The sequence below is a fragment of the Podarcis bocagei genome (genome assembly GCF_964188305.1).
Source record: "Podarcis bocagei genome assembly, chromosome: 14".
NCBI lineage: Eukaryota > Metazoa > Chordata > Lepidosauria > Squamata > Lacertidae > Podarcis > Podarcis bocagei.
Genome location: NC_138139.1, coordinates 8,998,856 through 9,018,731, shown reverse-complemented (window position 1 = coordinate 9,018,731; position 19,876 = coordinate 8,998,856). Strand labels below are relative to the sequence as shown.

The 19,876-nt window shown below is 45.4% G+C and overlaps 1 protein-coding gene across 1 annotated transcript in view; it reads left to right on the top strand.

Annotated features, from left to right (window-relative positions):
• INSYN1 (inhibitory synaptic factor 1) overlaps positions 1–15,232 on the top strand; it is a 121,459-nt gene extending 106,227 nt beyond the window's left edge. Inside the window, exon 3 of the mRNA XM_081169259.1 lies at positions 14,456–15,232. Coding sequence (XP_081025385.1) covers positions 14,456–15,124 — 669 coding nt within the window. The 3' untranslated portion in view covers positions 15,125–15,232. The remainder of the gene's footprint in view (positions 1–14,455) is intronic.
• Positions 15,233–19,876: the final 4,644 nt, after the last annotated feature.

Sequence of the window (19,876 nt, the reverse complement as noted above, 5' to 3'; positions counted from 1 at the left end):
AGAGACCTGGGTGCTAATTGATCAGAACAAAAAAAAGGGAGTATGATGTGATATTCAGTAAAGAAGTCAACTCTAAATTTGTCAATTAAACCTGTATACATTGTTACTACGATGGTATTTATTAACACCTGCTCAGCTGGATAAGATCTATTCAGATATGAGGTTCAGGTGCTGGACGTTTCTAGCTATGAATGGGCATCTGGTTCATATATGGTTGGATTGCCAAAAACCTATTTATTTATGTATTTATTTATTTACTGACTGCTCTATACCCAGAGGTCTCAGGGCAGTTCACAGAACAAAATCAAAATATATAAATATAATTATAATATATAAATATTATTCCTGGGGACAAAGCATAGATATAATGGTGCAAATCACAGGGTGCAAATTAAGGGTGTGCTCACTTTAACTGTAGACCACAGTGAAGTTCTCCCTTGGTGCATTTCACGGCTCTTCCCACTCAACACACAAATACACCCCAAGCTGCTCACATCAGCACGGCTTCATTAGTCTCAGATTCACTGCTGTCTGTGTACACACCAAGCAGCATTGATGGGGCAGGGATGTCTTCACACCTTGGCTGGAGATGAATTAGGAACACCTTAAGGACTCTGATCGGCATGAAGCTGGCTTGAGAAAGAACACATCCAACAGTAGCATTTTATGGCAAAGTTATGTGTAAGGTGCATATGCATTTTAGAGAACAAAAGTAAATACAGATTAAAAGTCCAGCCTTGGAAAAGCAGTGGAGTGCACAGTAGATGGAAGTTTGAACACAGCTGAAATCCCATGTTAATTTTGTTTAATTGGATTGGGGTGGAGATTTCAAATGGACTAAAATCCCAAATATGAAACATATTAATGACAGAAGGACAGATAGGCAGACATGTAAATGGAGCGGGAAGCCACTAGTCCTCACTGTATGGGAATAGCCAGCTGGAACTGGCAGAAATGGGCAAACTTAATGTAACTCGTACATAAGAGAAAGGGCAGCTTTCAAAAGAATATGTACATTGAGAGAAGCACGTGTGCTTTATAAATGGCTAGAATGAACATTATGGACATGTAAGACCTGAAAAGAGAGTATTCTTGTAAAATGAAGAACTAAGAGAGCTTTCAAGTCAAAGAAGTACACCGACTGAAGATACAATATGATAATTAATGGTGCTGTTACCAGGAACGGGGAGCTAGTATATTTGCTTTCTGCCATAAAAGTAGATCTAAAAAGGACTCCGTGAAATGTACAGGCAGTTGATTTAACAAGACAGTTTTAAGTTACTGTCACTGCATTTCATATTGCGCAAGCACAGAGACACACATGCAGACGCACCTCTCTACCTGTGACGCTCAGTGGCATCTTATGAAGGCCAATAGGATAATTGACTTTTCAAAGAGGATTAGTCAGATCCATGGAGGACAAGCAATCACCCTTGGATGGTTATTAGTGTGCCGGGGTGTTCAGAAGATTCAGCCTCATGCCAAACAAGTCCCTAAATCTCCCACGATTGCAAACTAGAAGTGATGGCTGAGGGATAGCTAATTGCCTTGTAGTTTCCTAGTCACTTTCTCCTTGAGCGTCTGAACTGCCCGGTGCAGGAGAGCAATGCTACAACTACACGGATGAACTTCAGACTCGCTCTCCTTGAGTGCAGTGTCAGCACTGACCAGTGATGGATGTGTATAATGAAAACATAATGCATAATGATTACAAGAGGGAGCAAATAGACGGGGCTGGAATACTTGTGTGACCTTTCATGGGACATACATAGGAAGTTGCCTCGTGCTGAGTCATATCTTTGGGCCTTTTAGTTCAGTATTGTCTACAACAGGCATAGGCAAACTCGGCCCTCCAGATGTTTTGGGACTACAACTCCCATCATCCCTAGCTAACAGGACCAGTGGTCAGGGATGATGGGAGTTGTAGTCCCAAAACATCTGGAGGGCCGAGTTTGCCTATGCCTGGTCTACAATGACAGCCAGCAGCTCTCCAGCGTTTCGGATGGGGTCTCTCTCATGTCTACCTGGGCTTTGAACCTGAGACTTTCTACATGCAAAGCAGATGCTCTACCACTAAGCTGTGGATCTTCAAGATAGCTATCACACTGACTATATCCAATGGTACCCATGCATTTACTGGTGGCACAGTCTGTCATGTGCATTCCGGTGTCCTGTTGGGTCAGAAGAAAGGTCCATCTGGTTGATAGCCTCATCATCCATGAATGTCTCTAAACCTCTTTCAAGTCATCTAAGTAACTGATTACTCCCCCAACCCACCCACAATTTGCATTGTGTTTCATTTGCATTGTGCTTCATGATGATGATGATGGTTCTCAAATGTCCAATATTTCGTAGGCATACCTGAAGATGGTGGGGATTGACCTGGGACCTTGTGCATGCAAGGAAGTTGGTCTGCTGCTGAGCTTTGACCCTTCCCCTAGAGCTGGTGCCCTGGAGCTGGCATAGTTACCGTAATGCCATCCCATAGGGAAGAGAGGGGGAAAGGGCAAACAAAACTTGCCACAGGAAGGTTGGTGCTCATGGCGAGCGACACAAAACCGCCATTCAGTGAATTTATTTACATATCAGTGTACACTGTGCTGCACATAATCAAATTAAGAATTCTTCCGCAAAGGGTGTACAATCTACCATAATGAATGTGAACAAGACAATAACGCTTCACAGTTTAAAATGCACAACTCGCATGCCATTACGTCAGGTATACAAAAACTGCCACACCCAACCAGAACCAGAGTGCATCACAGCATAGGGTCAACAGGGATTGCTCGGCTGATTCGTGATCAAGACTTCTTGCACCTCTGAGCGGTGGCTCCCATAAATACCTGAGGGGGAACAAGCTCAAGCTCAGAACGTAGGCTGAAGTCTCTCAGGTGTTTCCCTTCTCTCTCACACCAGCCCTCTCCTCCAGGAAGCTTTCAACCTCCCCCTTGTCAGAGCTTTGCGTGCTAACTCTTCATATGAGGCCTATAATGTGCTCTGACTGGGAACGTTATTTGATTTAAATTCCCCCTGATTGCCTGTTCAATTAATTGCATAACCATACCCTCTGCATAAGAGCAAGCGGGGGGGGGGGAACCCTGCATAAATTTCATCTACTGCGCTCCTCTTTTTCATCTTGTAAGCAATACACACTTTTTAAAAGCAAAAATCAAAGAAATGAACTATTGGGATCCAGTCACTGTCTGTTAAAAGCTATTAATGTCCTGATGCATTTCTTATCCCGTTGTCTCAAAATGTATCAAGTGCTTTCATGAATAGCTAAGTTTAGTCTTTGCCAGCCTGGTGCCCTCTGTTACCAAAGCACCCCAATCTCCAAGCAGCGCAAGATTCTTGGGGTTCCAGACACTTCTTCAGGGTTTGGTTTCCTTGGAATGAGGGACAGTGGAGACTTGGTGTCTTTAGGATATAGTGGTACCTCGGGTTACAGACGCTTCAGGTTACAGACTCCGCTAACCCAGAAATAGTACCTCGGGATAAGAACTTTGCTTCAGGATGAGAACAGAAATCAAGCGTCAGCAACGTGGCATCAGCAGGAGGCCCCATTAGCTAAAGTGGTACCTCAGGTTAAGAACAGTTTCAGGCTAAGAACAGACCTCCAGAACGAATTAAGTTCTTAACCCGAGGTACCACTGTGTATGGTTTATTTACACATATATACAACCTGAGCCTAGGGACATGGGTGGCGCTGTGGGTTAAACCACAGAGCCTAGGACTTGCTGATCAGAAGGTCAGCGGTTCGAATCCCCGTGACGTGGTGAGCTCCAGTTGCTCAGTCCCTGCTCCTGCCAACCTAGTAGTTCGAAAGCACGTCAAAGTGCAAGTAGATAAATAGGTACCGCTCCGGCAGGAAGGTAAACGGCGTTTCCGTGCGCTGCTCTGGTTTGCCATGCTGGCCACATGGCCCGGAAGCTGTACGCCAGCTCCCTCGGCCGGTAAAGGGAGATGAGCACAGCAACCCCAGAGTCGGTCATGACTGGACCTAATGGTCAGGGGTCCCTTTACCTTTACCTTTACAACCTGAGCCTAAGATGGGTGGACTCATAGCATTAACACTCCAGATGATCTTTTCTTCTCCCACAGTCACAGCCTTGGATCTGAGCAGAAATCAAGCATGACTCTGTCTCTCTAGCTTATGCCTGCAGCCTCCCCTCTCTCACACACAACTGCATGTCTCTTGTCTCCCCACTACCAGCCAGGTGAGGGAGAGGGCCTACCCTTTTGTCTTTCATTACAGTCTTTAGGGCCATTAACTCACAAAGAAACTTGACCCACTAGTTCAACAAAGGGATCCTCCATTAGAGTTTTAACCCTTGCTGGATCCAGGATCCCAGGGATTAGAAGGGACTCAGGCATCATACTGACTGACACCCTCCCAAAAAAACCTCACAGCCCCTCCACAGGTTTGGATTACAATTCCCATCAGCCCCCACTGGCTGCGATGGCTGGGGCAGATGAGAGCCACTTGTCCAAAACACATTTTTATTATTGTTATTGATTTATTTACTGTACAGTATTTATAGCCTATTCTTCATGGAATGTTTTTAGTCGCAGAGCAGGTTACAGAGTAATCCAAATAAACAGAGAAAAACAAGAGACAAAAATTACAAAATAACATAAATAGCAATTCTGTCGTAAGGGAAAGAAGCAAAACCACAATAGCAAAAATTAATATTTCAAGTTTAACCAAAAGCCTGGGGGGGGGGGGACCAAACGAGACATTTAAACAGGTCTTTCCCCACTTACGGCAGCCCACTGCCTCCCTCTATGTCTCTAACCCAAAGGGGGCCTTTCTCCATGCCAGCAGATTCTCACGCCTTGGCTTTTGGGTAACTTAACTCCTTTCACCTCCCCCTTACTCTCCAACCAATCCAGGCTCTCAACCCAAGTAGAGTGGCAGGATCGTTGCCCACAAACATAGTCCAACCCCCTGCAATGCAGGAATCTCTCACCGCTTGTCCACAGCAGCAACAGAGCAAAAAGCATACTGGAAAGATAAATAGACTGCCAATGAGCCGCAACCGGTGTTTCTTTCCCCTTCCCAGTCCTGAGGAAGCTCATGGGCCCTAAGATCCATTAGGCTGTTAGGCAGAGACCTGCAGATAGATTTGCTGGGCAGAGCTCCCTTCCCTCTTCTCCTTTGCCAGCTGGCACAAACAGCTTTCTGGGTCCTCCAGGTCCATATGGGGTTGTATTCAGCTAACTTTTACTCAGAGCAGACCCACTGAATTGGATGGGCCCAAGTTACTCACGGGCATTAATCTCAATGGGTCTACAACCCAGATAAGACACCAGGTTGACAAAAGCTGACCAAGTGCTTAACCATTGCATTCATCCATTGCATGTCAGACTTGCCCCTCTGCTATTTCATGGCAATCCCCACTGGGGCAGTTGCCAGCCTGTGGCTTTGCTGCAATGTGAAAAGCATTGAACATGACTCTCGGACTGCATGCATGCTCACGATCTTTCTTTTGGGGGATATGAGGATGCTCAAAAAGGAATTACTCACAAATGGCATTTGCTCAGGGTATACTTGAGGCAATTGTTAAAAGCCTTATTCCTCTTCCAGAAGCGATCAGCTCTGCTTGGCTTGGCAGATAAGCATCCCCATCTACTGGGCATTTGAAGGAATGCAACCAGAAGCCACCCCAAGGGCTACTGACTTGTGGTGGTCATGGTGGTGGTTTGCATAAGTGTAATGTTTATGGTTGGGCGAGGAAGGGAAGGGAAATGGCAGTTGTTTTACTGATGCTCCAAGAGTCGCTTGCATACTTGGTTGGAAATCCAATTGATGTTCTCCATGATATACGCCTGTGATTCCCAGCCTGGCATTGGCCAAATGTTTTGGATTACAACTGCCTTAGGGCTAGCGGAAGTTGTAGTCCAAAATATCTGGACGGCACCAAGTTGGGGAAGGCTGCCATATACCATGGAGAACATCGATCACGTTGACCAGCACTGAGGAATGCTGGTATATGGAACTTTGCAGCCTAAGCGGTATTTTAATTGTGTGGCCTTCGCTAGGTTGCGAGTTTTGAAGCAGGAACTTTTTTCTTTCAACTGGTTATTATCAATGTCTGGTTCTGTGGTAATTAAATGGCAGTAATAGCAGTATTTTATGAGCTCCAACAAGGAGCGCAGTGGTGTGCTTAGTTTCTGTTCTGAAAGTCTCTAGGAGAAATTGATAACAAACAAAAAAAGGTAAAGGACCCCTGACAGTTAAGTCCAGTCACGAACAACTCTGGGGTTGCGGCGCTCATCTCGCTTTACTGGCTGAGGGAGCTGATTTTTGTCCGCAGACAGTTTTTCCAGGTCATGTGGCCAGCATTACTAAGCCGCTTCTGGTGAAACCAGAGCAGCACACGGAAATGCCGTTTACCTTCCCACCGGAGTGGTATCTATTTCTCTACTTCCACTTTGACGTGCTTTCAAACTGCTAAGTTGGCAGGGGCTTCCGGGGTGGCACCATCGGTAATGGCGGATTCCCTCTGATCTGGAGGGACTGGCTCCACGGAAAACGGGTCTGTTCCGCTACGGCGAAGCGGGGACCCTTTAAAAAATCACAGGCGGATGAAGCCTGTGACCATGGGATTCGGCGGGCACCTTTTGCACACCCCCCCCCAATTTGTAAAGGAACCCAATTACGGGCTCCGGAGTGAAGAGGGGCTAGTGGCGTGATGCTGAGAGTCAACTGCTTCTTCCGTGGAGCGAAGCCACACAGCCATTGCCGGAGAGCGCTACCTTTTTCCTGGGACAATTTGGCAGATGAGCAGATCAAATTTGGACAATTGGACTTTAAACAACGATCTGTGAGTAGAACGGAAAATTGGATTAAGAAATTCCTCTTAATTTGGCACTGAAGCGGGAAGGTCTAAACAGGAAGTCAGCCTTCCATTTCTTGTAGATAGATTAAAGCAAAGACATGGCAAACTAGAGTTTAGAAAATCATTTGTAAAGGATCAACTTTCATCATCTAAAACTACTGAACCCCCTTCGGAAGCAGGAGAAGAGGGGGGATTTTTTCTGGATTGTTTAAACCTGCAGAAGAGAGTGTAAAGAAAAGTAATTTTCCACCGTCCTGAACCTGGGAGCGGGGTGTCAGGACAGACGTTTTTGGGAAGTTCATTGACTATAGACAAATGTTTTTGACAGACAGTTAAAAGAAGAGAAACATAGTGATTCCATTGTCCTCTTTCACATTTTAAAGGAACAAATATTGACAAAATATCTGAAAAAGGAAACTTTGTTGTTAGATCTGCTGTTAAAAAAGAAAAAAGAAAAGAAAAGAGATTGATACAAATAGAAGTTCTTCCCCTAGAGGGAGCTTGTGAAACTGTTATTAAATTTGAACTGGGGAGCTTCGCAGCTGCAAACAGATTAAGATCGTAGGAACAGACTTCTGACCTAGTATAACAATGTATTCAGAGGCTTTGGTGCGTGCTTTCTGCAAGACAAGTGCTTTATTGGAACAGTTACATGAGAAGATGGATTTGATGACTGTTGCGATTAGAAATTTTGGACAGGTAGTGGGTATCTATATAGAGCCCACCCAGGAATCAACTCAGGAGTGTGCTCTGACAGATCAGATGAGGGAGGAGGTTGTTGCTGGACCTCGGGTGGCAGAGATGGAGGGAGCTGTGGCCCAGCAGGAACATGAGTTGTTGGATCTGACAAATGAACTTGGAAAAAGCCAGATTTGGAGAGATAGAGTTTTGTTTGGCTTGGAAATGGGGGGCTGGATAGACCCCCCTATGCAGGGATGTCTTGACTTTTCAAGTCTGGCAATGGGCCGTGAGGAGTTTGGGGTTGTGGGGGTCCTCAACTCTGTAGGGACCTTGAAACATGCTTTTAAATACCACATGGAGCTCAGTGTGGACTATGGAAAAGGGGCTGATCTGTCAAGAAGGGATAAAAATACTGTCAAGTTGGAGTTTCCACGAGTAAGAGGACCAGGAGACAAAGTAAAGTACAGGTATAAATATGAAGAAGATCGGCGGAAGGGACATGGAAGATACTTAAGGGCCTCGGACATAAGATTACCAGGTTAATGAACTAGATGGATGGGATAGAAAGGACTGACAAAACCCGGGATCAGGAGGAAGAGACGTTGGATGAAGATTGGAAGAAAGTTTTTAAAAAAATTCTATTTAGGATTGTTTTGTAAAATTAATGAGTATTAGAAAAATGTTGGAACGAAATTATTTGGCTTTAGCAGAAATGATAAAAAGAACTATGCAAGAATATGTTATGGTTATGAGAAATTGGTATAAATAAGATTTAAGTTTTAAGTTTTAGGGTTTTTATAGTAAGATAAGGTTAAAATAGATTAAGGTAATTTAATGACAGAATATTATGAAAAATGGGAAGGATTTGCTGTGATAATTAATAACTAGAATACAAAAAAGGGAGGTGTGAGGAGGTCGATGAAATAAGGTAATGACAGTTAAGGATTTGAGAATATTGGATCTGTTTTTAATTTTTTGTGGTTTACTTTTGTTTTTTGATTTGGATGTGTTATGGGTTTTGGTTTTGCTTTTTGATTTTGATTTTTATTGATTTGTATTGTTTGATTGCTGTTTGTTTTTCCCTTGTTTTTTCTTCTTCTTTGTTTCTTTGTTTTTTCTGTAATTCTAAAATGCTTAATAAATATCATTTTTTTAAAAACAAAACTGCTAAGTTGGCAAGAGCTTGGACCGAGCAACAGGAGCTCACTCCATCGCTGGGATTCGAACCACCGACCTTCTGATCGGCAAGCCGAAGGCGCTCAGTGGTTTAGACCACAGTGCTACCCGCGTCCCGTGTAACTTGATAACAAGCAACTGATAAATCATCATCATTGTTATGTACTGAGTTGAATAGGATCCAAACTGGAGCAGTCTGATTGGTCCTAGAACAATAGGATCCAAAATGCAGCAGTCTGATTGGTCCTAGAACAATGCAGCAGTATGATTGGTTGGCAGGAACCACCCAATCCTGCTCCAGATAGAAGTGAATCCACAACCTGATTGGCTTACAGTAAAATTCCGGAATTAGCCAATCATGTGCAGCCCATTATGTAAATAATGTATATAAAGCAGATACTGTGAGGGGACTTCCATTCATTCCTCCTCACCACTATGAGCTGAATAAAGAGCATGAAATCACTTTGCGACTCTGAGTATATTTCAATCATCTTCACACCAACCCTGTGAGATAGGTTAAGCTGAAGAGTTGTTGACTATCCCAAGAGCTTCATGGCGCAATAGGGACATTACCCAGATTCCACTGGGCCTTCTTCAGCAATCTAAACCCATAACAACAACAGATGGGAGAGTAAAGGAGGGGAATCATGTGATGCCTGAATCACGTGGAACTATTTCTTCAAAGCTGTTTCATTCTGCACAGTCGGTAGAGCATGAGACTCATAATTTCAGGGTCTTGGGTTTGGGCCACACATTGGGCAAAAAAAGATTCCTGCATTGCATTGAGGGGATGGAGGACTCCCTGTGAAGAAAAGTTGCAGCATTTGGGACTTTTTAGTGCCAACCTAGCAGTTCGAAAGCACATCAAAGTGCAAGTAGATAAATAGGTACCACTCTGGCGGGAAAGTAAACGGTGTTTCCGTGTGCTGCTCTGGTTCGCCAGAAGCGGCTTAGTCATGGTGGCCACATGACCCGGAAGCTGTATGCCGGCTCCCTTGGCCAGTAAAGCGAGATGAGTGCCGCAACCCCAGAGTCAGCCGTGACTGGACCTAATGGTCAGGGGTCCCTTTACCTTTAGGGCAGGGAAAAAGCAAGTATGAGGCAACATGATAGACGTTTATACAATTATGCATGGCATGGAGAAAGTTGATGGAGAAAAGTTTTTTCTCCTGTTGTCATGACACTAGAATTCAGGGACATCCAAGGAGCTGAATGTTGGAAGATTGAGGACGGATCAATGAAAGTACGTCACTCAGTGCATAGATAAACTATGGAACTCGCCCCTGCAGGACTGGTGGATTTAAAAGAGAGGTGGCTTGAAGACTGGTCAAATTCATGGAGGAAAGGGCTATTGATGGGCACTGACCCATGTTGCTGGCATTGTAATATTATGCTAGTTTGAAATACAGCACTGAGGGCCAGTCTATACCTCGGCTTAATGTGGATCGCTCATCCTTGTAACATTCTCCTCCAAATACTGTCTCCTCCTCTCTAAATCTTGAGTTTCTCTGTGCTTTGAAAACTCCTAATAAGACAGCTACATCAATTGCATAGGGAATCTCCATATTTAGGGATTCCCTGGAGTCAGAAGATCCCTTCCTCTTGTGTGTGGGTGGTGCTGTTTTGGCTACATAAGTAACAACACTCACTGCCTGAACATTGTAAATAGCGGGAATGGTACAACACCCATGTTGGAGGCGTGATAATATCACACTGGTATAGAATGCAAAACAAAAAACAAAACAAAAAACCAACCACCAAGTTACGCCTGCTTGTAACACTACAGATCTCTGCAATTAGAAGCATCTCAAAGAATTGCACGTGGGATATTAATTCCCCAGAGTAGGTGGTGCCTGATAACACACACAGGGACAAAGCATGTAAAAAATAAATCGTTGGAATACACAAACCCACATTGAGGAAAGTTGATACAAGCAATAAGATATTTCATCATTCTCAGAGTGTGGGTAGATGTACATAAAATCAAGAGCCAGCATGAGTTGTCTCACTGTATGTAGGAATACAGAAAGCTGCCTTTATACAGAGTCAGACTGTGGACCCATCCATCTTGTAGGGACGCGGGTAGCGCTGTGGTCTAAACCACTGAGCCTCTTGGGCTTGCCGATCAGAAGGTTGGTGGTTCGAATCCCCGCGACGGGGTGAGCTCCCATTGCTCTGTCCCAGGTTCTGCCAACCTAGCAGTTCAAAAGCACGCCAGTGCAAGTACATAAATAGGTACCACTGAGGAGGGAAGGTAAACAGCATTTCCATGTGCTCTGGTTTCCATCACGGTGTTCTGTTGTGCCAGAAGTGGTTTAGTCATGCTGGCCACATGGCTTGGAAAGCTGTCTGTGGACAATTGAGACAGGTTACAGATTCTGCTGCTTTACTGCCCACCTTACTGCAGTAGCATAGCATGGGGGGGCAGGCACAGGGCTCCAAAATTTCAACACGTAGTGCTGCCTCAGCACAGCTGCACCCTTCCATTGCTGGATTCCACTGAAAATAGTTTATCTATACAAACCAGAAAGTGACCTCTCCAGGCAATGGAACAATTTTTCTTTTCTTATTTCTGTGGCTGAGATCACCTGGGTGACATTAGGAGCTGAACACGCATGTGTACTCCCTCCATTTCCCTCCCCACCTGTAATGAGCATGGGTTGCTCGTGCGTAAGTTACCGCCACTCCTGGCTGTGTTGCCTTGTTAAACCTTTCCTGTCTGGACAGCCCTTCACTTCGTGGCTGCCTCAGTCGCTAGCAGAATCCGTCAGTGGGCGTTTCTTAAACCTTTTCCAACATAAAAGTTGTTTGACGCCAAGTCTGCTCCTACTCTCCCTGCGCGGAAGTCTTCTGCGCAGGGAGGGCGTGGGTAGTGGAGGACCCATGCTCTCCCCGCTGATGTCCGGTGAAGAGTCCTGGAGCCCTCTCTCCGATTCCCCCATCTGCCCCCCTTTATCCCTGGTGTTGCGCTGATTTGCTTCCCCATCTGTTGAGCTGCCTCTCTCCCTGCTGGGCCCTTCTCCAGCATCATTTGAGAGCCTTCCCTCCACCTCTAGCTCCGATGTCAGTTCCCTGACACCACCCCACTCTGCCTGGCCCCGGGCCCTGACAACCCACGCTACACCACTGCCTTGTTGCCCTGCCCACGGGGTTGTCCCCACATACCATCTGCCCAACTCATGTTAGGAGTGAAGGCAACAAAGAAGGCATACTTTGCCACCTCCATTGCATCCTCATTGTGGTGTCCAGCAGAGCTCTTCTGGTTAGTGCAGGGTTTTAAAGTCTGGCCCAAAGGAGGTGATGGAATGGAATGCTCTTCCCAAAGAGGCTCACCTGGCACTGTCATTACAGATCTTCAGCTGCCTGGCAAAAAATAATAATAATCCTCCTCTCCCAGGCCTTTGGCTAATTAAACAATTTACGGCCTTTTATAGTGTGGTGGGTATTTTTTTTATTTGTTTTGAGTTTTTGTGTTTTTATATTGTAAACCATCTTGTGATCCTGGGATGGTGGGCAGTATAGAAATTTAATAACTAAACCATGGGTAGGCAAACTAGGACCCGGGGGCCAGATGCGGCCCAATCGCTTTCTCAATCCGGCCTGCGGACAGTCCAGGAATCAGCATGTTTTTTGCATGAGTAGTATGTGCCCTTTTATTTAAAATGCATCTTTGGGTTATTTGTGGGGCATAGGAATTCATTTTTCTCTCTCCAAAATATAGTCCAGCCACCCACAAAGCCTGAGGGACAGTGGACCAGCCCCCTGCTGAAAAACTTTGCTGACCCCTGAACTAAACCATAATAAGCTCAGCCTTTCCTCTTCAGTTGCCAGACATACCTTCCACTGCTAAAGGTTATCCCTTCCTGCTTTCAGCTCTCCCTCTCTCTCCCATGCTTCTGATGAGCTGTTTGTCTTTTCAGGTTGATTGAAAATGCTATTTGTACTATTATACCTTTTTTATTTTAAAAAGTCACAGCACCTTTTCTTTAAAAAAAAAAAAACAAACCTCCAGTTGTTTGTCTCTTGTCTGCCCCAGGGAGAGAAAAGAAAGGAGCAGAACACAGCAGCAGAACTCATGCTTTGCATGCGAAATCATCAAGATTCTATCCCTGGCTTCCCTAAGGGGGGGCTGGGAGAGAGCCCCATCTCAAACCCTGAAGATCTACCTCTGCTCCTTGCAAATAACGTTGAGTTAGATGGGCAAATGGTCTAACTTATGAGCAGGGCTCTTCCCGATGTCACAGAAACCCAAGCCCCACCTGCACTATGCATTTAAAGAAGTATCATCCCACTTAAAACAGTTGAGGCACACACACACCCAGGCAGCTTGGGTAGTATAGCCTGTTAAGAGGATACTGGGAGTTGTTATCACACACACCCCATTCCCATCCCAGAGCTACAATTCCCAGAATTCCCTGGGAAGAGGCATTGATTGTTAAACCACTCCGGGTATTGTAGACGTACAGTTCCCATGGAGCTATTTAAGGAAGCAGTGGCAGTTTAAAGTGGTATGAAACCGCTTTAAATATATAGTGCAGATGGGCTCCCAGTTAATCAGTGCTTTGCATGGCCTCTTCTGTCTCAGACTGTCCTGGTGAAAAAGGTGGGATTATAAACACAACTAACCAATCAATTTATATAAAAAAAATCCCTTCCAGTAGCACCTTAAAGACCAACTAAGTTAGTTCTTGGTATAAGCTTTCGTGTGCATGCACACTTCTTCAGATACCACGAAATGCACACAAAAGCTCATACCAAGAACTAACTTAGTTGGTCTTTAAGGTGCTACTGGAAGGGATTTTTTTATTTTGACTATGGCAGACCAACACGGCTACCTATCTGTAACTCAATCAATTTATGTTACGCTGCTATGTAAATACTTTTGGGAATCAATCAGTCAATGGAATTATGAGAATGGATTCCAAATATCATTCTTACAAATATTTTAATATGTTAAGACAGTGCTTTTTTCTAAAAAGGTATTTAGGGGTACTCTCATTTTCCTACTCATATTGAAATACTGCCCCTCAATGAGGCGAAATGAAGATTCACAAAATGTTTAGGAGTATTTGTATCCCTGCATCCCCTCCCTAAAAAGCAGTAGGTTAAGATCTGGTGAAGTACAACAACAACCTTGTAAAGTATAGTTTTTTTGGGGGGGGGCTTTATTTTTCCTTCTACACAGGTTCTGTTTTTCTTTTTCTCTCTTTTATTTACGTCTCACCATGTTTAGTGCAGGGACATAGGTGGCGCTGTGGGTTAAACCACAGAGCCTAGGACTTGCCGATCAGAAGGTCGGCGGTTCGAATCCCCGCGACAGGGTGAGCTCCCGTTGCTCAGTCCCAGCTCCTGCCAACCTAGCAGTTCGAAAGCACGTCAAAGTGCAAGTAGATAAATAGATACCACTCCGGCGGGAAGGTAAACGGCATTTCCATGCGCTGCTCTGGTTCGCCAGAAGCGGCTTAGTCATGCTGGCCACATGACCCAGAAGCTGTACGCCGGCTCCCTCGGCCAATAAAGCGAGCTGAGCACCGCAACCCCAGAGTCGTCCGCGACTGGACCTAATGGTCAGGGGTCCCTTTACCTATGTTTAGTGCACCTATAGCTGTGTACTTTTTGAACTTTCAATAAAGATGTTAACAAAAATAAAAATCAGTCAATGGAATTAGGGCCTTGAAATGCTGAAGAAGCTGGCGGAAGTGACCCAATCTGCTGGCAGCTGCTCCCTAACCCCTCTCCCTCTCTTTCTCCCCAAGGTGGTGAGCCAGATTGACAAGCTGACTTCGGACTTTGAGTTTGAGCTGGAGCCGGACGACTGGACCACAGCCACCGTGAGCAGCACATCCAGCAGCGAGAAGGGAGGTGGGATGTTTGACCTCGGGCACCTTGATTTCATGACCTCCGATATCCTCTCTGACAGCTGGGAGTTCTGCTCCTTCCTGGAAGCCTCCACCCCGTCCGATTCGGGCGATGGGTCAGAGCAGCAACAAGGGCGCCAGCCTGACTACCGGCTGATGAATGGCGGGGTGCTGACCCCCAATGGACCCCGGGTGGAGACCCCAGACTCTTCCAGCGAGGAGGCCTTCAGCTCTGCTCTGAGCCACAAAGCCCAGCACCAGAGGACACCTGGGACAAGGGAACGAGTGCGGTTCAGTGACAAAGTCCTCTACCACGCCCTGTGTTGCGACGACGACGAGGAAGCAGACAATGTCCCACCTCCCGAGGACCCTCCTGAGGAGCTGAGCGAGACGACACTCAAGGCGGCGCCCGCCGTCAAGGCAGCACTGCGGCGGTCGCCTCATCTGAGTAGCGCTCAGCAGCGGAAGCTGACGCGGAACAGCAGCACCCAAACGGTGTCGGACAAAAGCACGCAAACGGTGCTGCCCTATGTCTCGGGGAAACAGAAAGCGAAGGGCAAGAACTGAGCGCCAGCTGGGCAGGGGTTTGGGGGAGAGGGGAAAGCTGCAGATATATATAAATCTCTCTATATATTTAAGTCAATAAATGATAATGATATGATTACAAAAAAAAAATGGTAGCAGGATATCATCGTGAACTACCTAACCATTAATGTTGAGACTCAGGGATTATTTTGAAAAAAAAGATCTGTTTTATTTATTGAATGGCTTCCCTTTTTTTGCAGCTCAGTAAATGTGTGGTGCTTATTCACAAATATCAAACACAAACACACACACACACCTCTTTTTAGGATGCAGGTGCTTTTTGGCTTTCTTGAAAGAGCTCCGAAAATATGCCCCAGACGATCAGCCAAGTTTCTCTGAACAGAGTGATTGGCAAGCACTCTCTCCCAAAAGATCTTGGGAAACAAGACTGATCTCAAGAGGCTGAAGAAAGCTGGTGATGGGCAGGTGATATGGAAGGAATTTAGGCTCCCTGTTTTTATACAATGTGAAGCCACGACAAGCTGATGACTCTGTTGCTCTGACCTGCCTTGTGAATCCTCCAGTATCTGTTGATATTAAGGCTGTATACAAACTGTACATTGAAGGTACATGGCTTTCTGCTAAGGATCTTGGGAACTGCAGTTTACCCCTCACATAGCTCAACGAACTGCAATTCCCAGGATGATTTGGGGGAAGCTATTGATATAGATATTCAACAAAGTTTTACTCAGAGTAGAAGCACTGAAATCAGGTCTACTCTGAGCAAAGTGCAGTTGCATACCATCTGTGCTTTTAATGTATGGCATGTACACATCCTAAGACTCTCTCAACTTACAGGTTTGTGAGTTTCTTCCGCCATAAATGCTAAAGGAATCCCTCTCAGACTCCACAGCCCACATTTGGGCTAGCTTGCTCTACTATCATCTTGGAAAACCAGGAAGATAATGAGAAGGTGCATGCGATTTGTTCTTCTTTTTCATATTCCTCTCCCCATCCATTCCACCAAAGGGCTTGGCTTTCCTTTGCGTTTTCAAATTTTTATTAACTTTTCAAATTTTACATTTCAAATTGAACATCTTCTGTTATACCATACATTCATTAACTTCCCTCCCTCCCCTTCCAAGGTTCATTTAACTTATCCACCATTCCTGCATATTTTGATATATCCATCCAATTCTATTTCCCTATCTTACATCACTTCAATATATATCATTCTGTTGAATTTTACTTTAATGCTGCCAACATTTCCAACTGTATACAATTGTTTTCAAAATATTCGACAAATTTTTTCCACTCCTCTTTAAATAGCTTTCCTTTCCCCACCTCCATTGCACATTTTATCGTCGCACCAAACCTGTGGGGTAGTTTAAGCTGAGGGGTTGCAACTAGCCCAAGGTCACCCTGTGACCTTCACACTATTTTGCTGCAACATGCTCTCTGGGCAGGGCTGCCCTTGAAGACAACTCAGAAACTTCAGCTGGTCCAAAATGCAGCTGCCAGATTATTGGCTGTTGGCCAAGGTTTCATTTAAAGTTTGTACAGTGGTACCTCGGGATGCGGCTGGCGCTGTGGGTTAAACCACAGAGCTTAGGACTTGCTGATCAGAAGCTCGGCGGTTCGAATCGCCGCGACAGGGTGAGCTCCCGTTGCTCGGTCCCTGCTCCTGCCAACCTAGCAGTTCGAAAGCACATCAAAGTTCAAGTAGATAAATAGGTACCGCTCCGGCAGGAAGGTAAACGGCATTTCTGTGCGCTGTTCTGGTTCGCCAGAAGCGGCTTAGTCATGCTGGTCACATGATCCGGAAGCTGTACTCTGGCTCCCTCAGCCAATAAAGCGAGATGAGCGCCGCAACCCCAGAGTCGGCCACGACTGGACCTAATGGTCAGGGGTCCCTTAACTTTACCTTTACAGTGGTACCTCAGGATGCGAACAGGATCTGTTCCGGAGCCCCATTAGTATCCTGAAGTGAACGCAACCCGTGACTGCGCGTCTGCGCATGCACGGGTCGCGATTCACTGCATCCACGCATGCGTGTGATGTCATTTTGACCGTCTGCGCATGCACGAGTGGCGAAACCCAGAAGTAACGCGTTCCGTTACTTCCGGGTCACTGTGGAGTGCAACCCGAAAGCGCTCAACCTGAAGTGTATTCAACCCAAGGTATGACTGTATAACCCATCTGAAAACTGTTTGCCGATTCAATGTGCTCGCGTTAGTATTTAAAGCCATAAACAACTTAAAGTCAGTGCGGTGCAATGGTTAGAGTGTTGGACTAGGACCCAGGAGACTAAAACCCAGGATCCCCAGTCAGCCATGAAGCTCACTGGGTGACTCTTGGGCCAGTCCTTGCCTCGCAACCTAACCTACCTCACAGGGTTGTCGCAGGGGGGAAAATGAGGAGGAGAAGAACCCTGTACACCCAGTGTTTTTTTTCTGGGGGGATGCAAGAGTACGCACACCCCTAAACATTTTGTGAATCTTTGTACTTTTGTCCATTTACTGTATTTATTTTTCCCGATCTGAACTATAAAATGGTGGTTTTCTTGAGTACCCCTAAACATTTTTTTTAAAAAGAAAAAAAGCACTGCATACATCACCTTGAGCTCCTTGGAGAAAAAGCTGGGATATCAATGTAATAAATGAAGACTGCCTCGTTCCCTGCAGAGCTTCTCATGTGTAAAGATCAGTAGGTGGACCTCTGCTGGCAATTCCACTTCCCTCTGAAGTGCAGGGAATACAGGCCTTTTTCTGAGGCACCCCCCCAAATTGTGAAAATCCCTCCCCTCGGAGACGCACCTACAATTTTTGTCATACAGCTTTCACTATGTGCCAAAGGTGCAAATCTTAACCCTGGCCTTTGACACCTGATAGATGCTGATATAGGTATATATGAATGTAAATTGAGAAGTTAATGCGCATAAGAAGCTGATATTGTAGACATTGCCCATTCCCAGGGCTGGCTCAAAATGTTTTGTCAGGAGACAGAAAATGCAACCCCATGTGCTGCTGCCTCCTTGTCCTCAGCCCACACTCCTCCTCTTCCATTGCATGCCCACAGCCCACCCGGCCAGGGTGGCAGGGTAGGAGGCCAGACAAAACTGGCAGCAGTTGGTACACAGCAGTTGGCATGCTGCAGAGGAGGAGAAGGAGGAGATAGTGAGCAGCATGCTTCTTGAAGGCCAGATGTTCCCCCCCATCCTAGCTGTCTGGAACCTGCTGCCCTCAGGCAACTGCCTCACCTTCCCTCATTGGTGTGCCAACCCTGCTCACATTTCATTGAGAATGTGCACATTTCCTGGTCAACATACCTCATCTCCAAAAGGCTTTGGGGAATGCACATAACTCAACTCCAACATTCTCCTGAGATGCACATTCCCCAGGACACAATGTCTGGAGAATGTACAAAATGCAGTCGAACCCGGGTCTCTCCCGTCATCCTAGCCTGAGTCTAATGATTCCATTGTGCTGATTCTATCTGCCCACCCACTAGGCACTGCACTTAGAAGGCTGGTGTTCCTGTCCAGAGTCCCTCTTCCAACCCAGGCACTCACCCCATGCAGTTCATTCCTATGCATTCACGCCAGTCCTGTTATGGGACCATTGGTAAGGTTCCTCCTTGGGTGAAGGGCTGACCTCTCCTCCATCACATGGCTTAATGACCATTTTTTGGAGAGCACTGAACAATAATCTCAGCATGGGCTGGAGCTTTCAGAAGAACAGTCATGGTCCCTAATAGGTCAACTGATGGTGATTATGCTGCATTAAGAAAGGATCAGCCTCATAGAGTGCAGAATCGACGAGCGTCACATCACCTCCATGGCATAAAACCAATTATTGTAAGAAGCAAAGCCTTTGTTCCACTAATAAGCATTGAGCACTTTCCATCCCTTGTCCCAGGAGAAAGAATGGACCATTGTATTTTTTGCAGTGGTTTGTGGTTTCGCCTCAAAAATAAACACACAAAAATCTTCAGCCATCCAGTTGGGGACCAGCTTGCTTATTAAAGTGCATTTTCCTTCTATTTTTAATCCACAAACTGATTTTATTTTTTTAAAGTGGCTTCAATGTTTTTTGCTATCCCTAACAAATTAGGGAGAAGGGGAGAGAGAGAGGAAACAGGACTATTACAAACAAGAGAGTGAGGGAACACGTGAGACAACTTCACTTTTTTAAAAAAAAAAAGAAATAAAATTAAAATACAGAAATGTTTCTTGGCAGGCTTTGGTATTCAGGGATTGATTTGAGGCTGCGGGGAGTGATTCTGGGCTGTTAAACTAATTTTAAAGCACTAGAAGCTTACACAGACTGCTGCATCTCTCTTAATGCTAGAATTCAGGACCTTCCAGTGCAGCTGAATTTTGAAAAATTCAGGGCAGACAAAAGAATGTAGTTCCTCATTGCAGGAGGTTGGACTAGATGACCCTCAGGATATTTTCTAACTCTGCAATCCTATTATTCTACTTCTTCACACAGCACATAACTAAACTGTGGAACTCACTTCAGCAAGACTTAGGTCACAAGCTTGGATAGCTATAAAAGATTAGACAAATGACCAAAGCTATCAATGGAGTCACAAGTGAGCAGAATGCTGTGGGTGCTCAGGCTGACATCTGGTTGGTCACGATGAGAACAGGATACATTCCTAGATGTAGGGATTAGGAAAATTAATTGAGGACAAGGTTATCAATGGCTACTAGTCTTGATGGCTAAATGCCGAATTCCAGTTGTTGTTGTTTTTTAAAAGATATTTTATTAAGTTTTCACAATAAAAAAC